General features: G+C 33.5%; 1 protein-coding gene across 3 annotated transcripts in view; it reads left to right on the top strand.

Moving 5' to 3' along the window:
* LOC124369323 (RNA-binding protein 26) overlaps positions 1-19,231 on the top strand; it is a 126,344-nt gene that overhangs the window by 93,468 nt on the left and 13,645 nt on the right. For 2 of the 3 annotated variants that reach the window (XM_046827274.1, XM_046827273.1), the window contains exons 16-20: positions 1,563-1,658; positions 2,302-2,385; positions 2,489-2,644; positions 3,002-3,157; positions 13,242-13,423. In XM_046827274.1, coding sequence (XP_046683230.1) covers positions 1,563-1,658; positions 2,302-2,385; positions 2,489-2,644; positions 3,002-3,157; positions 13,242-13,423 — 674 coding nt within the window. The remainder of the gene's footprint in view (positions 1-1,562; positions 1,659-2,301; positions 2,386-2,488; positions 2,645-3,001; positions 3,158-13,241; positions 13,424-19,231) is intronic. The other variant, XM_046827275.1, reaches the window with a different exon arrangement.

Raw genomic sequence — 19,231 nt, 5'->3', positions numbered from 1 at the left:
GACAAACACTCAATTACATTTTTGAAGATTTTTGTGTATTTATACAGAAATTAATATAATTTTTGCACAAAAGTTATATTTACAAAATGAGTATAAGATAAAATATTCAGTATTTTCTCATAAACGTAATAAGGTACAAGTTAGTAACAGTACACAGGTCGCAATTGCCGCACATCCGTATCGTATGCTGGTGCTGCTGCTCACCGACGCTGGTCCATCTGTACATGTGGCATGCTCTCTTCGGCTTATCCTTATCTATAGCAGGGATGGTGGCAGGGAAAAGGCCAGACAGTGAGTCTAAGAGGAGCACCTTTCTCCTCCATTTCCAAGTCTTTCTCGCACCATTTTACACACTCTGTAATTACACAAATAGCTATGCTTATTTAGTCTCGTAAACATAACAAAACGTTTACAAGCAATCAGGTCAACCGGTAACATAAAAGTCAGGTTACAAAATGCATCCAGTACACAAACAGGAATAGAATCAGCTTGGAACAACTGATTGAATACTTTCATATGGCAGTAAATTAGGTCTAAAGAAATAAATAAAAGAGCAACTGTGATCTAGTGGGAACGACAAATACTACTTGAAAGTGTTTTTTATCTATTCCGCTAGATCGTATATGTCTTCAGGTAAGAGATTATTCATCATGAAGCATTATTGTGAAAAGTGTTTGGCACCATAGCGCTTTCTGCATGGCTATCAGGACTACTGTGGGCACGTAGAGTGCTCCCGAACTCGTTTTGGAATTATTCGTCAAAGGGTTAATGTTTCTGGTTGGCAAAACTATGAGCAAATTACTTGCTTTTTATTGCTGTCAGCTGATGTTTGTTGTTTCGATGATCGCGAGGAGGACACAGTTGTAATCAATTTAGTGTAAAATGACATGCTTTTATAGCAACGAAAACTAAACATTGCTCATTGAGGTAATTGTGAATAATTAAATTAGTACTGTTCTCATCAAAATTTTTCAAAGTGACGTACTATACTTAAATAAATAATAATCAATATAAATATAATATAATATTTATATAATGTCAATAAGTGCTTTTAAGTGTTAAGTTGTTTTTACTCATTATATGAACAAAAATTATTTATACTATATATGTACATATTTATGTAACAGTATACAATTTTTTGTTTTTTTAACAAATTAAAAATACTTAAAGGTTAATTTGATGAAGTTTCATAACTATATGTCTTATAGAACTCAAGTTATTGCAATTTTTTTTAACCAACCAAGCCACACAGAAAAGGAATTTATAAGTGGTAAAAATATCATAAAATAAGTATATTAATGGATTAAACGGAGACATTTACTATAATTCTACAATTTATTCTACAGATAAGGATCTATAAGTGTTAAGGGTTTGACATTATTCTTATGGGGTTAAAATTACAATATCTGCCATTGCAGCCAGCTCTCCTTGTCTCAGTAGGCAGTCCTGTGCCATCTGGACTGGCACAATTAATGCAATTTATGTATTAACTTGATTTTATTGGAAGGATTAATGCTGGAAAATATGGATTTTCTCACATTTTGTTTTGATTTGGTTTTTAGGTATTTATTACTGGATCAAATATAACCAAAACTGTATACATCCCAACAGTTTTAGAGAAGAAAACTGGGGTTGTCAAACCTGATCCAAAGAAGTTGGTGAGTTTTTCTTAGCATTAAAATATATATATATTTTTGCGATTCAATGTTTATTGAAATTAAATAAGGCTATTGCCATTTATACAAATTTAATGTAAATATAAATATATATATATATATATATATATATATAAATAAAATTCAGTAAACATATTTTTGTTTCTTAAAGTAATATATCTAGAGAAGAAAGTCTCTTCGAGCGTCTTCTGTTTTTTTTATTCCCTCTTCCAGTAGCCTCAGCCAGCCATGTTTGTTCTCTTCTATTTAGCTTTCTTTCACATCCTTCAACCACAACAGAGTTTTATCTCCTCTCATTTTCCTATCTTGTATCTTCTTCGGCAACCTATTCTCTTCATAATTATGTCTAAATCATCTGTTCCCTCTGACCCTCCAAACACTGGATTTTTCCCAAATCTCTGTTTAATAATTCAGTGCCTTATTCTTTCTCTTCTTGAAGGAAGAATAATAATATTATTTAGATTTCCTTTATGGTAAGGCACACACAAGTAATCCTTGTGTTATTATGAAAATTAAACAAGTTAAAATGATACATTATTTCTTTATTACATCCCAAGACCAACAAAGATTTGTTGCATTATGCCAAATGAATACTCTTTCTATCTAAATTTTAATATTATTTCAGGTTGTAACCACAAGTTTCCATAATGCACAAGATATACAAATAGCAAGAGAGTCATTGAGGAAAAAACAGGAAGAAAAACGGAAGGTATTTGAAATAAACTTAAATTGTTCAGAATATTCTATTATAGATTTCATTTTATTTTATAATTCACAGAAATTTCAAATTAACTGTGTAAATTTATTTTCAGGAGGCAATAAAACTAACACAACACTTGTTCAAGAGGAAGACTGATTTGATAGACAAATTTATAGCCCACCAGAAGGTGTTGATTGAGAAGTTAGAGAAAGGAAATTTCCCACCTGAACAAAGAGCTGAAATTATGTCAACCATTACAGGATTCCAGGTTAGTTTGAATTTTAATTTTAATGTTGTATTTTTAATTTTTTATTAGTTCAGGTTATTTATGATTATTATATGGGGAAATCTCCCAAATGTTGCTCTTTCCCACTAGGATAAGATACAGGTGCAAATACCAAATATTCAATTACCACATTTTATTGTTGGAATGGTGTAGAATAATTCATAATAATAATTATGAGTTTGTTTTATATTTATTGTAACTTATAAAAGGTTTTTAAGTACATATATTTACTGAAATAAGATCCTTTCTTTACTGAATTTTGATGTTTTCATAATGCAATTGTAGCTGGCTATGGATAAGCAGCAGATGGGGATTTCAAGTGATGTTAAATTATTTCAGGAAAACATTGACACAATGCGCAAAGATTTAAAGACAGTGGTTACCAAACCCACAAACACTACAACTACATTGAAAGTCTCACCTCAGATGGTGAAGCGGACTAGAGAGGAGGTAGGTGAGACGCCTGCTGCTACTGCTTCTCTCTCCACCCCTCATGTATGCAATCTATCATTTCACTTTCACTTACTTATAGTCTATAAAAAATAGAGGTGTGTGAGTACATTCTAGATTTTTACCAATGAATATTTGTAGAAGTATAGCCATTTGCACTTATCTTTTCATAAATGTTTAAAAGACCTAAAACAAACTAAAAATTGAGTTATTTACTTGCAGCTTTCAGTTTAATTGCGTGACTGATTCAGATATGGTTTTTTTAAGAGAGTACTCTAGTTAGCTGCCGGCTGCAAATTTGAGGCTCTGTTTTTAACATAGAATTAAAGTTTAAAACTGTATTATAAGTAAGAATTTGTATCAAATTCATAAATTTTTCACTTCAGTAACTTAAATTTTAGTGTCTCAATGGCAATGAAGTGTAAAAAATATGATTATTTCTGACTAATGGCTTATAATCAAACATAGTCCAAAGTCTTGAGGAAAAACTACATACTGCAGATAAGTTCTGAAATAGCTACATGTTTCAAAACTATTTTGAACAAAATGTATAAATATCAGTTGAATATTGACATTACGAGAAAAAGTTATACAAGAGCTATCCAGAAGGCATTTAATATTTTGATATTACTGAAAAATTGGCTACTGATCCCAACCAAAGTTGTCTCTCAAGTTACCGCCCAATCTTCTTAATACCTATACTTGGTAAAATAATTGAATTAAACAGCAACTTCATTTTTACTTTGTCCAAAATAATGTATACTGTCAAGAACAATTTGGGTTTATTCCAGGGGGAAGTACAATCAAAGCAGTAGAGACTGTAATTGATAATATTCTAATGAGTTTTGAAGAGTGTATGATAACATCTGCTATGTTAATTGACTTTAAAGCCTTTGATTGTATAGATCACAAAATTTTAGTGAATAAGTTTCACAGTTATGGAATTAGAAATAATGAGCTTAATTTACTAAGCTCATATCTGAATGACAGAAAACAGATGGTTGTACAATGTAATGATAAATCTATCTTTAAGAATATTACCAGAGGTGTGCCTCAAGGCTCGATCTTAGGTCCTTTTTTATTTGTAATGGTAGTCAATGATTTCTCATTCAATGTGACATGTAAGTCAGTGTTATATGCTGACGATACTACTCTGATTAACAGCACAAAATATTTAGATGAATTAATGGACAAAGAAAACCAAACATTAAAAATGGCATTAGAATGGTTTGAAGCAAACTCACTTGTTGTAAATAGTAATAAGACAGAGAAAATAGCTTTTTCTTTAAACAATCTATTATTAGAAGAGAGTACTTCGACTGCTAAGTTATTAGGTATTTGTTTGGACAGTAAGTTGGATTGGGCCTATCATATTGATTACCTTTGTAAAAAACTATCTAGAATAGTTTATCTTCTAAGAAAGTTAAGAAATTATGTATCTATTGAAACATTGTTATTAGTTTATAATGCCCTTTTTCAATCGCAATTAAGATATGGTGTAACTATATGGAGAAACAGTACTAGTGCACAAAGAGCATTCATATGGCAAAAAAAGCGGTTAGGTCAATATAAAATGTATCAGACTGAGAAACTTAGTGTTCCCCTATTTAGAGAGTATAAAATTATGTCACTGCTAAATCTTTATATTTACTGTTGTTTAGTAAGTGTAAAAGAAGTTCTCCGCAGCTTTACAATTAGGGAACAAGTACATGGGTATGATACGAGGAGGAAGTATTTTTTAGATCTTCCTCAAGTAAGATTAGAAAAAACATTACTTTATAGTGATCAGTGTTGGTGATTTCAGTGTCAGTTTTTGATTTATGATTAGGTGCTAAATGTGTAATTGGGATAGCTTTTAAGTGGGTAAACTACAGTTTAATAGACACCATAACTCGGCACAAGTATCAGGTTTTTTAATTATCTTTTATCAGTAAAGAAAGTATTAGAAATAAAAATACTTACAGTTTTGGCATGGTCAAAGCACATTTTTAAGCATAGTTTTAATTGGAGTTTTTTAAAACAATGAAGCACTCTATGAGATGAAAAGTATAATACACTATATTTTTTATCATATCCAAAATTACAAGTTGAGATATAAGTAAAAATAAAAATTGTTTTAATTAATATTTGTTGATTAATTAATTTTAGTGGCTGAACAGGAAGTGAAACACTAGTCTGATTCATGTAGTAACTTGGAAACAGGAACAGCCTCACTAGATTATTACCAGACAAATGTCAAAACAGCTTTAACTTTGAACAGACTGCAGCTGTTTATCTTGCCATTCCTGAAATGGCTCAATGGTCAAGGTCCACTGGCGGCTGTTTACTGTATGCCTACTTCCCAGGATTGGGTGCAAAACTGAGACTACTTTTTACCAGCAATACTATTTGTGTAGTTCAGATAAAAAACACAGAAATTGTTTACATTCACAATGTTATAGAGAAACATATATTTGCTATATGTGAATAATTGGATAAAAACAGTTTATTAATTTATCTCTCCCTTTAAATAAAAACATACTTATATAAAATATAAAAAAAAAACTGAATTTTCAAGAAAAATATAAAAAACACAAGTAACTGACGCATTTTCAAGAAGATTATTTTATGACATAATTAACCACTGTAGTTTTGATTATATTAAACCATAGTTTCTTCATTTAACATTGAGAAACTAGGTAATTTCAATTTCTATTATTCACATACATATATGGAATATTAAAAGACACAAACTGTACGTCAGCAAGTGACGCACAACTCTTCCAACTCACGACAATATCTGACGAAACAGAGTGACGTCATAGACAACTCACAAGCTAACAGCTAACTAGTCCACCGCACAGCTGCTTGGCCACATGTAACTGGGGCACTGACCTAGCCGTGTCAGCACTGTCAGCACACTGCGACACCCAGCTATCACTGCATGTACAGCACTTGCCAACTGCCAATTATTGAAGTGTATTTCTTTCTATACATTATTTGACATTCTGACTCTTGGACAAGAATAATTTGAATTTTAAATTGTTATTGTCTAAAAATAAATCAAAGATGTCTAAATTTCCATGCGGAGTATGTGGTATAGGTGTACAATACCAAGGAATTTTCTGCACAGGTTACCTGTAAATTATGGTTTCACTCCAAATGTCTGAATTGGTCAGACAAACAATTCAAACAAATTACAAAAAAGTTGAAATAGATGATTGGAAATGTCCTAAATGTAAACCAGCTGGGAATGAGGGTTTAAAGGAAGTAGAAACTAAATAATCAAAGTAAAACATAATCCCCACCAGCTCTCACCAAATAGGCAGCTGACAACATTTCAATCTCCATACCACCAATTTTCAGAGCCTGAAACTAATCTGGATGAAGTAAAAACCAGAATTCAAAATCATGACAAGCTAGAAGAAGCTGATTTAGAAACTTCACTAACACTAGCAGCAGAAGCTGGAAATGCTTTACTGCAGGAAAATCAGAAGCTCAAAGAAGAGATTTATAAGTTAAATCAGGATAAAATTGTCTTAAGTGCCAATTTAACTAGTTTGGAATCTAAAATCGAGGCAATGTCAACAAATGAAGAAAAACGTTTTTTTAAACCAAATAGAGAGACTCTATGAACAGTTAGTAGATGCTTCTAACCCAACTGGATAAAAGTAAAACATGCCAAGTTTGAACTGCAGCAGTTTTATGAAGAGTACGAACAAATCCAAAACCAACTGCTGAATCAACATTTAGATAAAATAAATAGTCTGGAAAAAACAAATCGGGCATTGACTAAACAGTTAAGTGATTTTAAAGAATGTATCAAATCAGTTGACAAACTCACAAACTTTTTGTGAAAAGGAAACCCAAAACATTCAATAACACACCAGTCTTAAACACATTAATCCCATGTACTAACTCCCTGGAACAACCAGACTCCCTTTTAACATCCCCATCACTTCTGATTGAACTAGGAAACATTAAAAATAAACAAAATGATATGGAACGTACTCTTAATTCAATTCTGCAGCAATTCCAGGCTGGTGAATGTAAAGCCAAACAAAATATACCCCAGTATAAAAAGACAGCTAACATAAAATCATACAAACTTATTCCTCAACCAAACAATAATTTTTAGCCACCAGAAAAAGAACAATTTTTTCAGTGTCTCCCTTCAAATGGCTAAGAGTAAACTGAGGACAGAAAAAACGGCCACTTGACAACTAAGCTCCAATCAGAACTTTCAGTGGGAATCACCCAAACCCCGACAGAAGAACTGTCTCAACCCACCATTGACAGGGGAAACCAGCCAAACGACAATTGAGCTGCATTCAAAAGTGACAGGGGGAATCAGTCAAACCCCAACAGAAAAACTCTCTCAACCACCGTTGACAGGGGAAACCAGCCAAATGACAATTGAGCTGCATTCAAAAGTGACAGGGGGAATCAGCCAAACCCCAACAGAAAAACTGCCTCAACCACCATCGACAGGGGGAAGAACTAGCCAAAGGACAATTGAATTGCAGCCGAGAACAACAGGAGGAGGCAGTCAGGTGTTCAGACAAACTTCTTTTTTAGAAAATGAGTTACAAGAAGAAGGGGCGGATAGAAAGTGACATATCCTTCCAGGATATTCCACAACCAAAGTCTTCTACTCTCCGGAAATAGGCAGACAAGTGACAATGGATCATCATAACAACTGTGAGGTTGGGATCAGATCAGACTCCCAACCACAAAATCCTTGGTCATCTTCCACCAAAATGCTGGATCCGAATAAGTAACAAAATAGACCGCTTCAATCACTTTCTCTATTCTCTGAATCCCCATGTAGTTGTAATTACAGAGCACCGGCCAAATACTTTGACAAAATGTGTAACACTCGTTTAATCAACTAATGAGTTGGTTTCTTCTTTTTGCAGGGAGGACAATATAAAGGGTGGAGTAGCCATCTTTAAGCACAAAACATTGGATAGCGAAATACATCGAATAAACATTGAACATCACAGCATCCCTTTGGTATGTGAAATGTCTGCAGTTACAGTCCAACTGACTAAAAAATTCAGTGTATTCATACTGGGAATATATAGACCCCCCACCAACAGCAACCAAGCTATCACGCAAGCCCTTCAAGTCATCACGAATGTGCTAGATACACTCCCATCTCAAAACTGCATAAAGGTGATGATTGGTGATATTAACATCGATTTGTTGAAGCAAACTCCTGAAAGGCAGTCTGCTGAATGAGCTTTTACTTTTCATACAACATGGAAAGGTTACCCCTACCACCAACAAGAGTCACGCAGAATACATGCTCTTCAATTGATGCCGTATGTGTTGACAGTGGAAATATTCAGAACATGGATGTGGAGATTCTCAAACACTGGCATTTCTGACCATACTGGCCAATTATGCAAACTAAACCTTCCAGTTAGAAAGAAAACTTCATCATCGTCAGTCAGACGACATCTCAATAATCGTAGCCTCAACAACCTAAAACACTGCCTGGCGGAAGAAAATTGGGGACACTGTATTCAAAAAAGAAGATGCCAACGAAGCTTACAATAATTTTCTTTCGATTATTACAGCAGCTCTAGATAAGGTTTGTCCCCTAAAAAAAATCGAGAATTAACAACAACTTTAAGACTATTCCCACTCTGTGATGCAGAAGCAAGAGCACTCAAACAACAGTTTCTTGAGGCTGAAGAAAAATTTTATCATGAGTGGAAAAGAAGAAGACAAACAAACTGCTGCCCAGCACAAAAAGAACCTACGATAACAAAACTGAAATCTATCAGACGCAACTTCAGTGCTCAGCATATTAATAACTCCACAAAACAAATCCAAAGCCATTTGGAACACTATCAACAATGAGAGACACCTGAAAAAGACAAAATCAGCAGGAAATCTGGATCATCTCAAAATTTCTGGAAATATTGTAGAAGACCCGACTTTAATATCTAACTATTTTAATGAGCATTTTGCCACCATAGCAGAAAAAAACACTAAATAAAGGTCCTTCGAGATCCTCTGGAGGTCCATCACCCGCAACTCAAAACACACCTCTTTACATCCAATCTCCACTTTTAGTACTCAAAGCCGACTTCTCCAAAAGAACTAAGCGATGTCCTAAATGGCCTGAAAGTAAAACCATCTGCTGGTTTAGATGAGATATCATCAAGCATTGTAAAGGTCTGTAAAAGTGAGTTGCTTCTCCCACTAGTACATGTTACCAATCTGTCCCTACAAAGTGGAGAGTTTTCCCAAGAAAATGAAATTCGCCAAAGTCATTCCACTGCATAAGAACGGAAGCAAACACAGTGTTGAAAATTATAGGCCGATATCGCTCATTTCAACATTTTCGAAGATTATAGAAAAAATTGTCCTGATAAGAATCTTTGAGCACCTTAACAACAACAATATCTTGACAACGAGTCAACATGGCTTCCTTCACAAGAAATCAACTCAGACAGCTCTTGTTGACATGGTAGAGAGCACATAGTGGATAGCATGGATGAAGGCAAAAATGTCATTGGTATGTTTATGGACTTGAGTAAGGCCTTTGATTGTCTCGGCCATGACCTAATACTTGATAAACTGAGATTTCTTGGATTTCGGGATGATCCAATGAAGTGGTTTAAGAGTTACCTCAGTGATCGTGAGCAGCTTGTGGAGATCAGACAGATGGTGAATGGTCTTGAGACTAAGACTAGGTCTAGCCTCCTACCAGTGAAAAGAGGTGTTCCACAAGGGTCGGTCCTTGGCCCGATTCTTTTCATTTTATATACGAATGACCTGCCTCAGTACGTTGAGCCTTTAAGCCACACAGTTATGTATGCTGACGATTCGGTTTTGTTAACAGCGCACAAATCTTTAGAAAACCCTTGAAGTAAATTCTTTTATAGCTGTAAACCTTGCCATTGAATACTGCCAGAGCAATGACTTAGTCTTCAATGAATCAAAGACTACCCAAATCATCTTTGGAAGCAAGAAACAAGAAGTCTCAGCTTTGCCTGACTTCCAGGCGGGGGTAAGAGCGACAAAAACATCTTGGAGTAATCATTGATGACTCGCTGAACTGGCAGGACCACATAGATTCTCTCTGCAAGAAACTCAGCAGTGCCCTATTCGCCCTCAGAAGAACGCAAGCAGTTAGCACGCCTGAAGCAGTTTTTAACTGCCTACCATGCCCTTTTTGAGAGCAATATGAGGTATGGTATAATGGCGTGGGGTGCATCTTCCCAACACAACTTAGAACGTGTGCTGTTCTTCAGAAGAAAGCGGTGAGGCTGTTATCTGGGCTGGGATGGAGAGACAGCTGCAGAGGGAACATTTCAAGGAGCTGAAGTTGATGACAGTTGTGGGTTTCTACATCTACGAAGTCATCGTCCTGGCGACCTCAAATTCAGCAGACTCGACATCAAGACCTGCATGGGTATAATACAGAAATGCCCAAAACTTTAGCCTTCCTGCTCATCATCGGACACTTTTTGAAAAAAAACCATCATTATGCAGGGGCAAAATTCTACAACATCCTGCCTCAAGTCGTCAAGAGTGAGAACCCCAGAACGCTAAAGCTTAATCTCACCAGGTGCCTTCTTGAAAACCCTTTCTACAGTGTGAATGAGTTTTTGAACTGGCAACACTTTCATCACTAATCATGGATTCAAAACCGAAATTGATTTGTGAAGTGTGAAGCAAGAAAATTGTTGTAATTAATTGTATTAATTTGTAACGCCATTTCAGGTCTTTGTGATTTTGAAATAAAGCTCTCTCATCTCTCTCTCTCTCTCTCTCTCTCTCTCTCTCTCTCTCTCTCTCTCTCTCTCTCTCTCTCTCTAGAGGTAGCCATATTTTTATGAAAATTAAACTTTTTTAACAAATTACCACAAAATGCATGGATTATACCTTTAAACAATTTTAAGAGAGTATTAGAGAACTGGTTCAAGAATAATGTTTATTACTCAGTCTCAGATTTCTTAAGCAGCGATATTATATGTTTATGCTTTTAAATTTAATTTTCGTTGTGTGTCCCATTGATTTGTTACATTATAAACCGTAATTTTTTGTTTGTTTTGTTTGTATTTGTTTTATTTATTCGTGATATAGTATGTGTTTTATTTATTAATTTATCTGTATATACATAAATGAATAAGCTGACTTTGTCTATCGCTGTACTTAAGCGTAATGACAATAAAATATTTCTCTTTCAAAATACTCTCGATTGGGCACAATACACTTGTTAAAAATCCTTCCACTTTGAGAAAAAGGTTTTAAAGTTTGCCTTCAGTAGTCACCATTAGCTCTGCCTTTGCATTCAGTTTGATCTCTTCAATTGCTTGAAATCTGGTCCTTTGAGCAGTTATTTCAATTTCAGGATCAGCCAGAAGTTATGGTGCTATAAACTGTACGGAGGATGTGGCACTTGGGTGGTGAGGTGCTTGGCCAAAAACTTTTGAATCGTGTGAGAGAAATGAGCTGATGCATTATTGTGGTGAAGCATCCAGCTTCCTCAGACCCACAATTTAAAGCTTTCTTGCCACACGGTATACCCGAGATGTCTCAAATCTTATATTTTATTGATAAATTGCTCTATATGTATAATGGGTGATAGCTCGTCCCTCTGGTATATTTGTGATATACTATGTGGCCTTTGTGGTAAAAAATACCGTGGTCTTGATTTTAACTGATTCAAACTTACCGATCTTTTTTCTAGGTTAGATCCAGACTGACGATAGGCTTTAGTTTTGTAAACCTATGTGTCATATCTGGTGATCACTTTTATTGAATTCGGGTCTAATGGTCATGGTTTTATACAAGTTTGCGTGACTTAAAAATGCTTCATTTGATCTTCTATGAGCAATTTTTGGACAAACTTCACAACCATTTGTTTGTGGCAGAAATCTTTGGACAACATTTTGTAAATAATGGATTTTAGTATGTCCAAACCTTTCTCCAACTCACACAGTGTTAAGCGATTGTCCTCTTATATAGATAAACTGCACACCTTCGATGTTTTCGGGGTTTCGTGTTGATGAAAGTCAACTAGAACACAGATCACTTTCAATCGAATCACTGCCATTCCTTGCTGGATCAATTAAGTCATTTCTGTACATGCTTTCCCGAGTTTAATAAAAAAGTGTATGCAAATTCGCTAATCTTCACGTTCTGTCATTTTCGTGTAAAAAAACCTTTTACTGAACACTGACTAAAAACCAACTTATTAAGTGTATGAATGAGAGCTATTCTTGTTGTAAGCAAGGAGGGTACAGAGATAGTGCGTTCTGTATAAGGAATAACAATAAAATGTTGTATACTTTCTAGATTGTCCTTGTACAAAAAAAAAAAACTGAATTCTATAAACAAAATTATATATACAAAAATTTCTACAGATGTAGAGAAATACATGACTATTCAAAGACTGTTTCATTTGTTTCTATACTATAAACTGTTTCCCAGTGTAAATATTTTTATTTATTAAATACTGAATTTAGCCCTTAAATAAAAGTACTCACACATCTCTGATAAATATCTACAGTCATATACTACATTATATTTTATACTTATCGTATAATTACAATTTTCATTTAAAATCCATTATTACCATATTATAAGAGTTCAGTAAATGCAGAGTGACAGAATTTCAGATTGAATATGACAGATTGACTGAACATGCTTAATGGAATAGTTGGTAAATAAATATTAAATAGTCAAATATTTTACCGTTATTAACATTTTCTGTTTAAAAGCTAAAATTTGTGAATATATTAAAAATAAGCTTTCATAAAAAATAATAAGCATATCCTAACTGAAACTGTAATGTTCCTTTTTGATACATAGAATTGTAGGCAAACAAAGATATCAAGATTATTGTAACTAAATTGTTAAGTTGATTTTAGTAAGTCAAAGCAACATTTTGGTTAGTTAAAATAACACCAGTAAATAAAAATAATTTTAAAAATATGTAAAACTAGTCATTTAATATATTTTATGCTGTCACTTAGTTTTCATCTTGCCATCAAGTTTATCATGTACTGCATTTAAACATCTATTTAATGCAGTTGTTCTTTGGTCTGTAAAAATATTTTGTTACTTCTTGTTCCCTGTTGGATGTTCCCTCCTCTTAGTGGTACTGAGTGCTAGTTGTTTGTAGACACAGAAGCAGATCTTGGATGCTGAGCTAGACATGTTCAACCAAGAGCAGGAAGGCAAGGACACCAGTGAGTTGCAGAAGCGAGTGTTGGAGCTGAAAAACAAGGCTCACAACTTGGGTCTACTCGCTAACAATGGCGTTCTCCGCTTGCCTCGTAACTCTACTCGCTATCGCACTGGCAGGTAAGCTCATACTGAATTGTGTACAAATGAAGCAATAGTTGTAGTGTTGTCATCATTAATTTTTAAAATTGTTACTGTGAGATTAAGCTCTTGTGTTTGAGTAATATACACAATAAATTAGAGTATGTTCAATAATAAAATATACAAAAATATGTTACATAAATTTATATAAAACATATATTTATAGACTACAAGTGGACACCTGTGTTATAAAAAATTTGAGATCAGTACGTTTAAATTTATTATAAAATTTTGTACTTTGATTCTTGGTGCGGTTTAGTTCAGTATAAAAGTATAAGTAATTTAGGTGTTTTTAACAGAAAGAATTGCTTATCAGGGAATTCATTAACAGTTCTGTATCAACTTTATTGAGCATCAAATCAATTAAGTGTGGCCTATTTTTAGTTCTCAAATCAATAAAGTTAATGTATAAATATTTATTTATTTATTTTATTTTATTTTCATGCTATAAAACAGGAAAAACACCCAATTACATTATAGCAGTACAAACAAATCAAAATGTTAAATAAGTGGTTTGAGTACAAGTCCCATATCTATTGTATCACTGGAATATTTATAAGCAAAATAACTATAAATACATATTATTCTAAACGTTACATAGGCACTATTATAAATAAATAAACAATAAATAATACACATTCAGATAAATAACAAATACAGTATATGGTAATGACAATATCAGGAAATTAGTTTAATAAATTAATGGAATTTTAATTAATAAATTAATAATAAATCAACATTTAATAAATATAGCTTGAATTTAAGAAATTGTAAAAGGAAAAATATACTATGAAGGACTGGTATACAAAATTAATGAAATGCATTTCTCTTTAAAGATATTTAAACTGTCAAAGTGAACATCAATGTCGGATCCACCCAAAAGCATTGCGTTATAACCCCTCATCATCCGCAACAGAGGAAAAGACGATCGCATCACTGTGCGTGAGTGAGGTAAATTAAACAAAAACTTGTTTCTGCTGTTAAAGTTCGGTACGCGATAGCTGAGGGTCCCCAAACAGTACGCGTCATCCACCCGACCCCGGACCAGGCCCCACAGATGTACTTGCTCCAAGACCCGCCGCCTCAGGCTCAGGCTCGTCAACCCAAACATCTCCAACAGCTCATTGTATGGAACTAAATACGTGTAAACATTAAAACACTTGAAATATAAATATCTCAAAAACTTCTTTTGCACTCTTTCAAGCATATCATTATAAATTAAATGTGTAGGATTCCATACAATGGCCGCGCTTTCAAGTCTCGATCTGACCAAGGATGTGTACAACACCATAAAAGACCCGATGTTTCTAAAATTCGCACCTTGTCTCATAATAAAGCCCATCATTCTACTCACAGCATTCACGCAAGTTTTCTATATGAGTACTGAACGATAATTCGTTATCAATTGTAACGCCCAAGTCTTTAACTAAATTGACTCTTGTAATTGATTGTCCATTTAAATTGTAGTTGTGTGTATTATGGAACTATTTGATTTGGTAAAAGACATTACATGGCACTTTGCGATATTAAAATTCATTTTATTTTGGCTAGCCCATTTATACACATTATCCAGATCAGCTTGTAGTATTTCAGCGTCCCTTATTGAAGAAATGTAATAAAAAAGTTTTAAAATCGTCAGCAAATAACAAAGACTTTACTGTTTTAAAACGTGGTCACACAAATCGTTAATCATAATTAAGAATAAACAAGGACCTAAATTTGACCCTTGAGGTACCCCAGATTGCACCAAGAAATTAGATGACAAATAACCCCTATAACATACAAACTGTTTTCGGTTTATTAAATAAGAATGAAAAAAATGTATTAAGTTACTTGACAATCCATAATGGTGCAGTTTTTTCAATAAAATCAAGTGGTCCACTGTGTCGAATGCCTTGGACAGATCAAGATATATTGCATCAGTCTGGGTCAACGAGTCCAACCCTAAGGAGACGTAATCCGTAAAATTTAATAGGTTTGTGTTAACTGAGCGTCCAGGCAAGAAACCATGTTGATTAGGAGATACGTATTTACTAAAAAAGTTAAATAAATATTTGTAAATAATGCTTTCAAATATTTTAGCAGGTGTTGACAAAACGGCTACAGGTCTATGATTTTGTATTTGGTATTCCTTCCCGCTTTTAAAAATAGGCGTTACTTTAGTCAATTTCCATTTTTCAGGAAATGTGCTTGATTTTAAACTTAAATTGTATAAAAATTTTAACGGTTTGATTAAAATATCTTCACAGCCTTTGAATATGTACTGAGGTAACAAATCAGGTCCTGAAGTAGTTATAGATTTCAACTTTTTAATAGCCAGTTTAACATCCTGGTCCAGAATCAGACAATCGCCACCCGTCATGGGGGTTTCTTTCATTGCCATCTCCACAGTTGGTTCCACTTGGTAATCATTATGTACCGAGCTAAAATAGTCTTTAAAACCATCAACAATCAAACTACCATTATTTAATTGAATACCATTATTTTCCATCACAAATAAAGTTTTATTGGCTGACTTTTTACTCTTTATAAACTTCCAAAACTGTTTACTATCTCCAACAATATTATTTTCCGCTTCATGAATAAAGTTATCATAAGCAACTTGTATGTCTTTCTTAATTATTGACCTTACATTTTTAAATCTAATATAGTACTCTTGATCATGAAATTTTTTAAATTTTTTGTGAAATTTGTCTTTTAGTTTTAAATTTGAAATAATATTTTTAGTAAACCAGAAAGGGAACTTCGACAATTTAGACTTTTTACGAGGGCAAGTTTCATTAATAATCCTGTACACTTTATCATAAAAATATTCTAACGCATCCTTAACATCATGTATACTATAAAGTTGAGACCAATCAATTTCTGCCAAACTACGATATAACTGAAGGAAGTCTGTCTTGTGATAACAATAACCTGTTTGGTCAGGAGACCTTGACTTGCACAATTGTTGAGTAGCGATAACAGACCTCACCTCTATCGCTGGATGATAAGGATCTTCAGCTACAAGCGGATCTAAACATCGTGTCACTTCGGTATTACTTATATTTGAAATTATCAAATCTAAAGTTTTATTTTGAAAATTTAAAACTCTATTCTTCAAACTTAAGCTCTGAATATTTAAAAACACATTTAATTCTTTGCATAAGATATCTCCTTGTTGTAAAGTATAATTAATTCCAAATATTTGCAAATTGAAATCTCCTACGATTAAAACATAAGAACTATTATTAATGAAATTATTAATTTGTAAACTTTCATAAAAAGCTTGATAGGTTGTTAAAGAAGCTCTAGGCCGAATATAAATAACACATAGATATAACGATTTACCTGTTTTGCTAGACAGTTTTAACCATATATTTTCACAGTTCGGTATGTTACACTCCAGGTTATGAATTCTGTTGCACACAATATTGTAATTTACAGCTAATAAAACACCTCCTCCACTATATAACCCAGTTACACCCAAATCTCTGTCCTTTCTAAACACATTATATGTATCTGGGAACAATTCACTGGTATGAACATCAGATTGTAAATTAGTTTCTGTTAAAGCTATGATATCGTGGTTACTGGCCATAATATTATTTAAAAATAAATAAATTTTCGATCTAAGGCCTCTTACATTTTGATAATAAATATTCAAGTCGTTAGAATTACTCAATGCATATCATTGGAGCACTAATAATTCAAACATAATTATATAGCAGAACATAAGTTAATAATAACAAGTGTTTCAACAAATTATAAATAGATAAATATATGAATTCTCTATTGTAATAGATAAATAAACTCAGAATGACTAACAAAGTAATAGTTTGCATAAATAACTATAAATATACACACATACATACCCATACATACAAACATACATACATATACACATGCATACACACACACATACTCGTATACGTACATGCATATTCTAAAACAGGTAAACAGACTATGATTAAATAGCAAATAGACTCTGAATAAATAACAAATAAATAGACTCTGAATAATTAACAAATAAGTTAAATAGTAAGAGTTTAAATGTAATTCCTTAACATATCTAACAACAATAATGGCTTTCAACAAAGTAACAGCATAATTAAACAATGGAGGGATAGATAAGAAACGTAAATGCGTGAAAAATAACTGAGCGTAACATTCAGGCAAATATTTAATACAATTACTTACAGTTTTACATCTTGCCCAGATCATTCACTGAAAGTATTTTGATAAATTCGCCTTTTCCCTTCTCCTTGCGAACAAAAATCGAGCAGTTGGAGGTCTACACCTGGGTGTAATTTTTCTCCTTAGCCTTGATCTTGGTGAGCTTGAGAAGATCTCTAGTAGATGAAGTTAGCGACTCATTAATATATACGGAGTTCTCGCTGCTGAAGCCTAAGTCAGTAGCCTTGAGTTGACGTATTACCTTCCTCTTCCTCAGGAATTCATCCCTGTCAAGTCTGCTGACGAATTTTACTACAATGGGTCTTGGACCGTCGTTGTTCTCCTTCCCCATTCTGTGCACAGCATCCACGATGTTGGTTGACCAGTCAGGAAACTGAATAGCAGTAGACAATCTTCTTATAACGTTGTGGATATTTTCGTTTTTTTCTTCCGGAACTCCATAGATTACTAAGTTATTCCTGTGAGAATATTGTTCTAAAGCTCTTATTTCCGTTGCTAAAGAATTAACCTTGCTTCGCAAATGGACATTCTCGTTGGATAAACGCTGAACTTCATTGTTACACTCGTAAATTTTTGTATCTTGAGTTTTAATTATACAAAAAACCACAAGAGAGTGCAGTTGAGGGAGGAGCCTATTTTGCCCGTGAACTTGGAGCGGCCAACGAGAACTGAGCGACGTTGCCAAACTTGTTCCCCGCTGTAACCACAAGCCGCGCGAGTCCAGCGTTCTTAAAATACTTAACCGTTACGCTCGAAAGAAATGTTAGAGCTGTCTTGAATTAATTAACTACGTATTACAAAATGTAATTTTACGGTCATTTAAAAAAAAGTACATTTCTGTAGCTTATTTCCATGTTGAGTTAAATGGATTGAAATAAATTATTGTATTATATTACTCATATACGAAGATCGTAGGATTAAAATCTTTAGCCGAAATATAAATTAAAAAGAAAACATAAAAATACCACAAAAACGTTAATTTCTCGTATTTAACAGTTAGATAATGCCATTATCACTGATATATAATAAGGCATTACATGTTTGCATAGTATAATCATGTTATGTTAAATGGATTTTCAATTTGGTAAGAAAGTTATCAAATACAACTGAAATATAATATATTTCATATTTATTTAAAATATATAATATATTCATAAAGAACATATTATGTTCTTTTCCATAAATATACTTATTCAGTACATAACGGTGGGAATTGTTGCCGCAACGGTTTTGTTACGCACTTCGGTTCTCATAAATTTATAACCATTTGAAAGCATTTTTCCTACCTGGCTATTAATAGTCTTGAATCTGTATTATGTAAAATTGTTTTCACACGTGGGTGATTTAAATATTTAAACTGGCCATAGTTGAAAAATCATTCAGCACAAGTATTTTTATAATATGAATGCACTTTCTTATAAAATTCTAAAGTAACGGTTTTCTATAACATCCAATGGAATTTGAACACAGTACATAATAGATGATGTCAGACGAGTGAAAATGTGGAGGAAACGGGTGAAATACCTGTAAACAAAAGCCGCACCAGCCAGCAATGTTGGTAATACCAGACGGATGAGTCATACTGTTTCCAAGAAACAGCCCCTTCCTCCT

Source organism: Homalodisca vitripennis, chromosome X (assembly GCF_021130785.1).
Source record: "Homalodisca vitripennis isolate AUS2020 chromosome X, UT_GWSS_2.1, whole genome shotgun sequence".
NCBI lineage: Eukaryota > Metazoa > Arthropoda > Insecta > Hemiptera > Cicadellidae > Homalodisca > Homalodisca vitripennis.
This window is presented reverse-complemented; position numbering and strand designations above follow the sequence as displayed.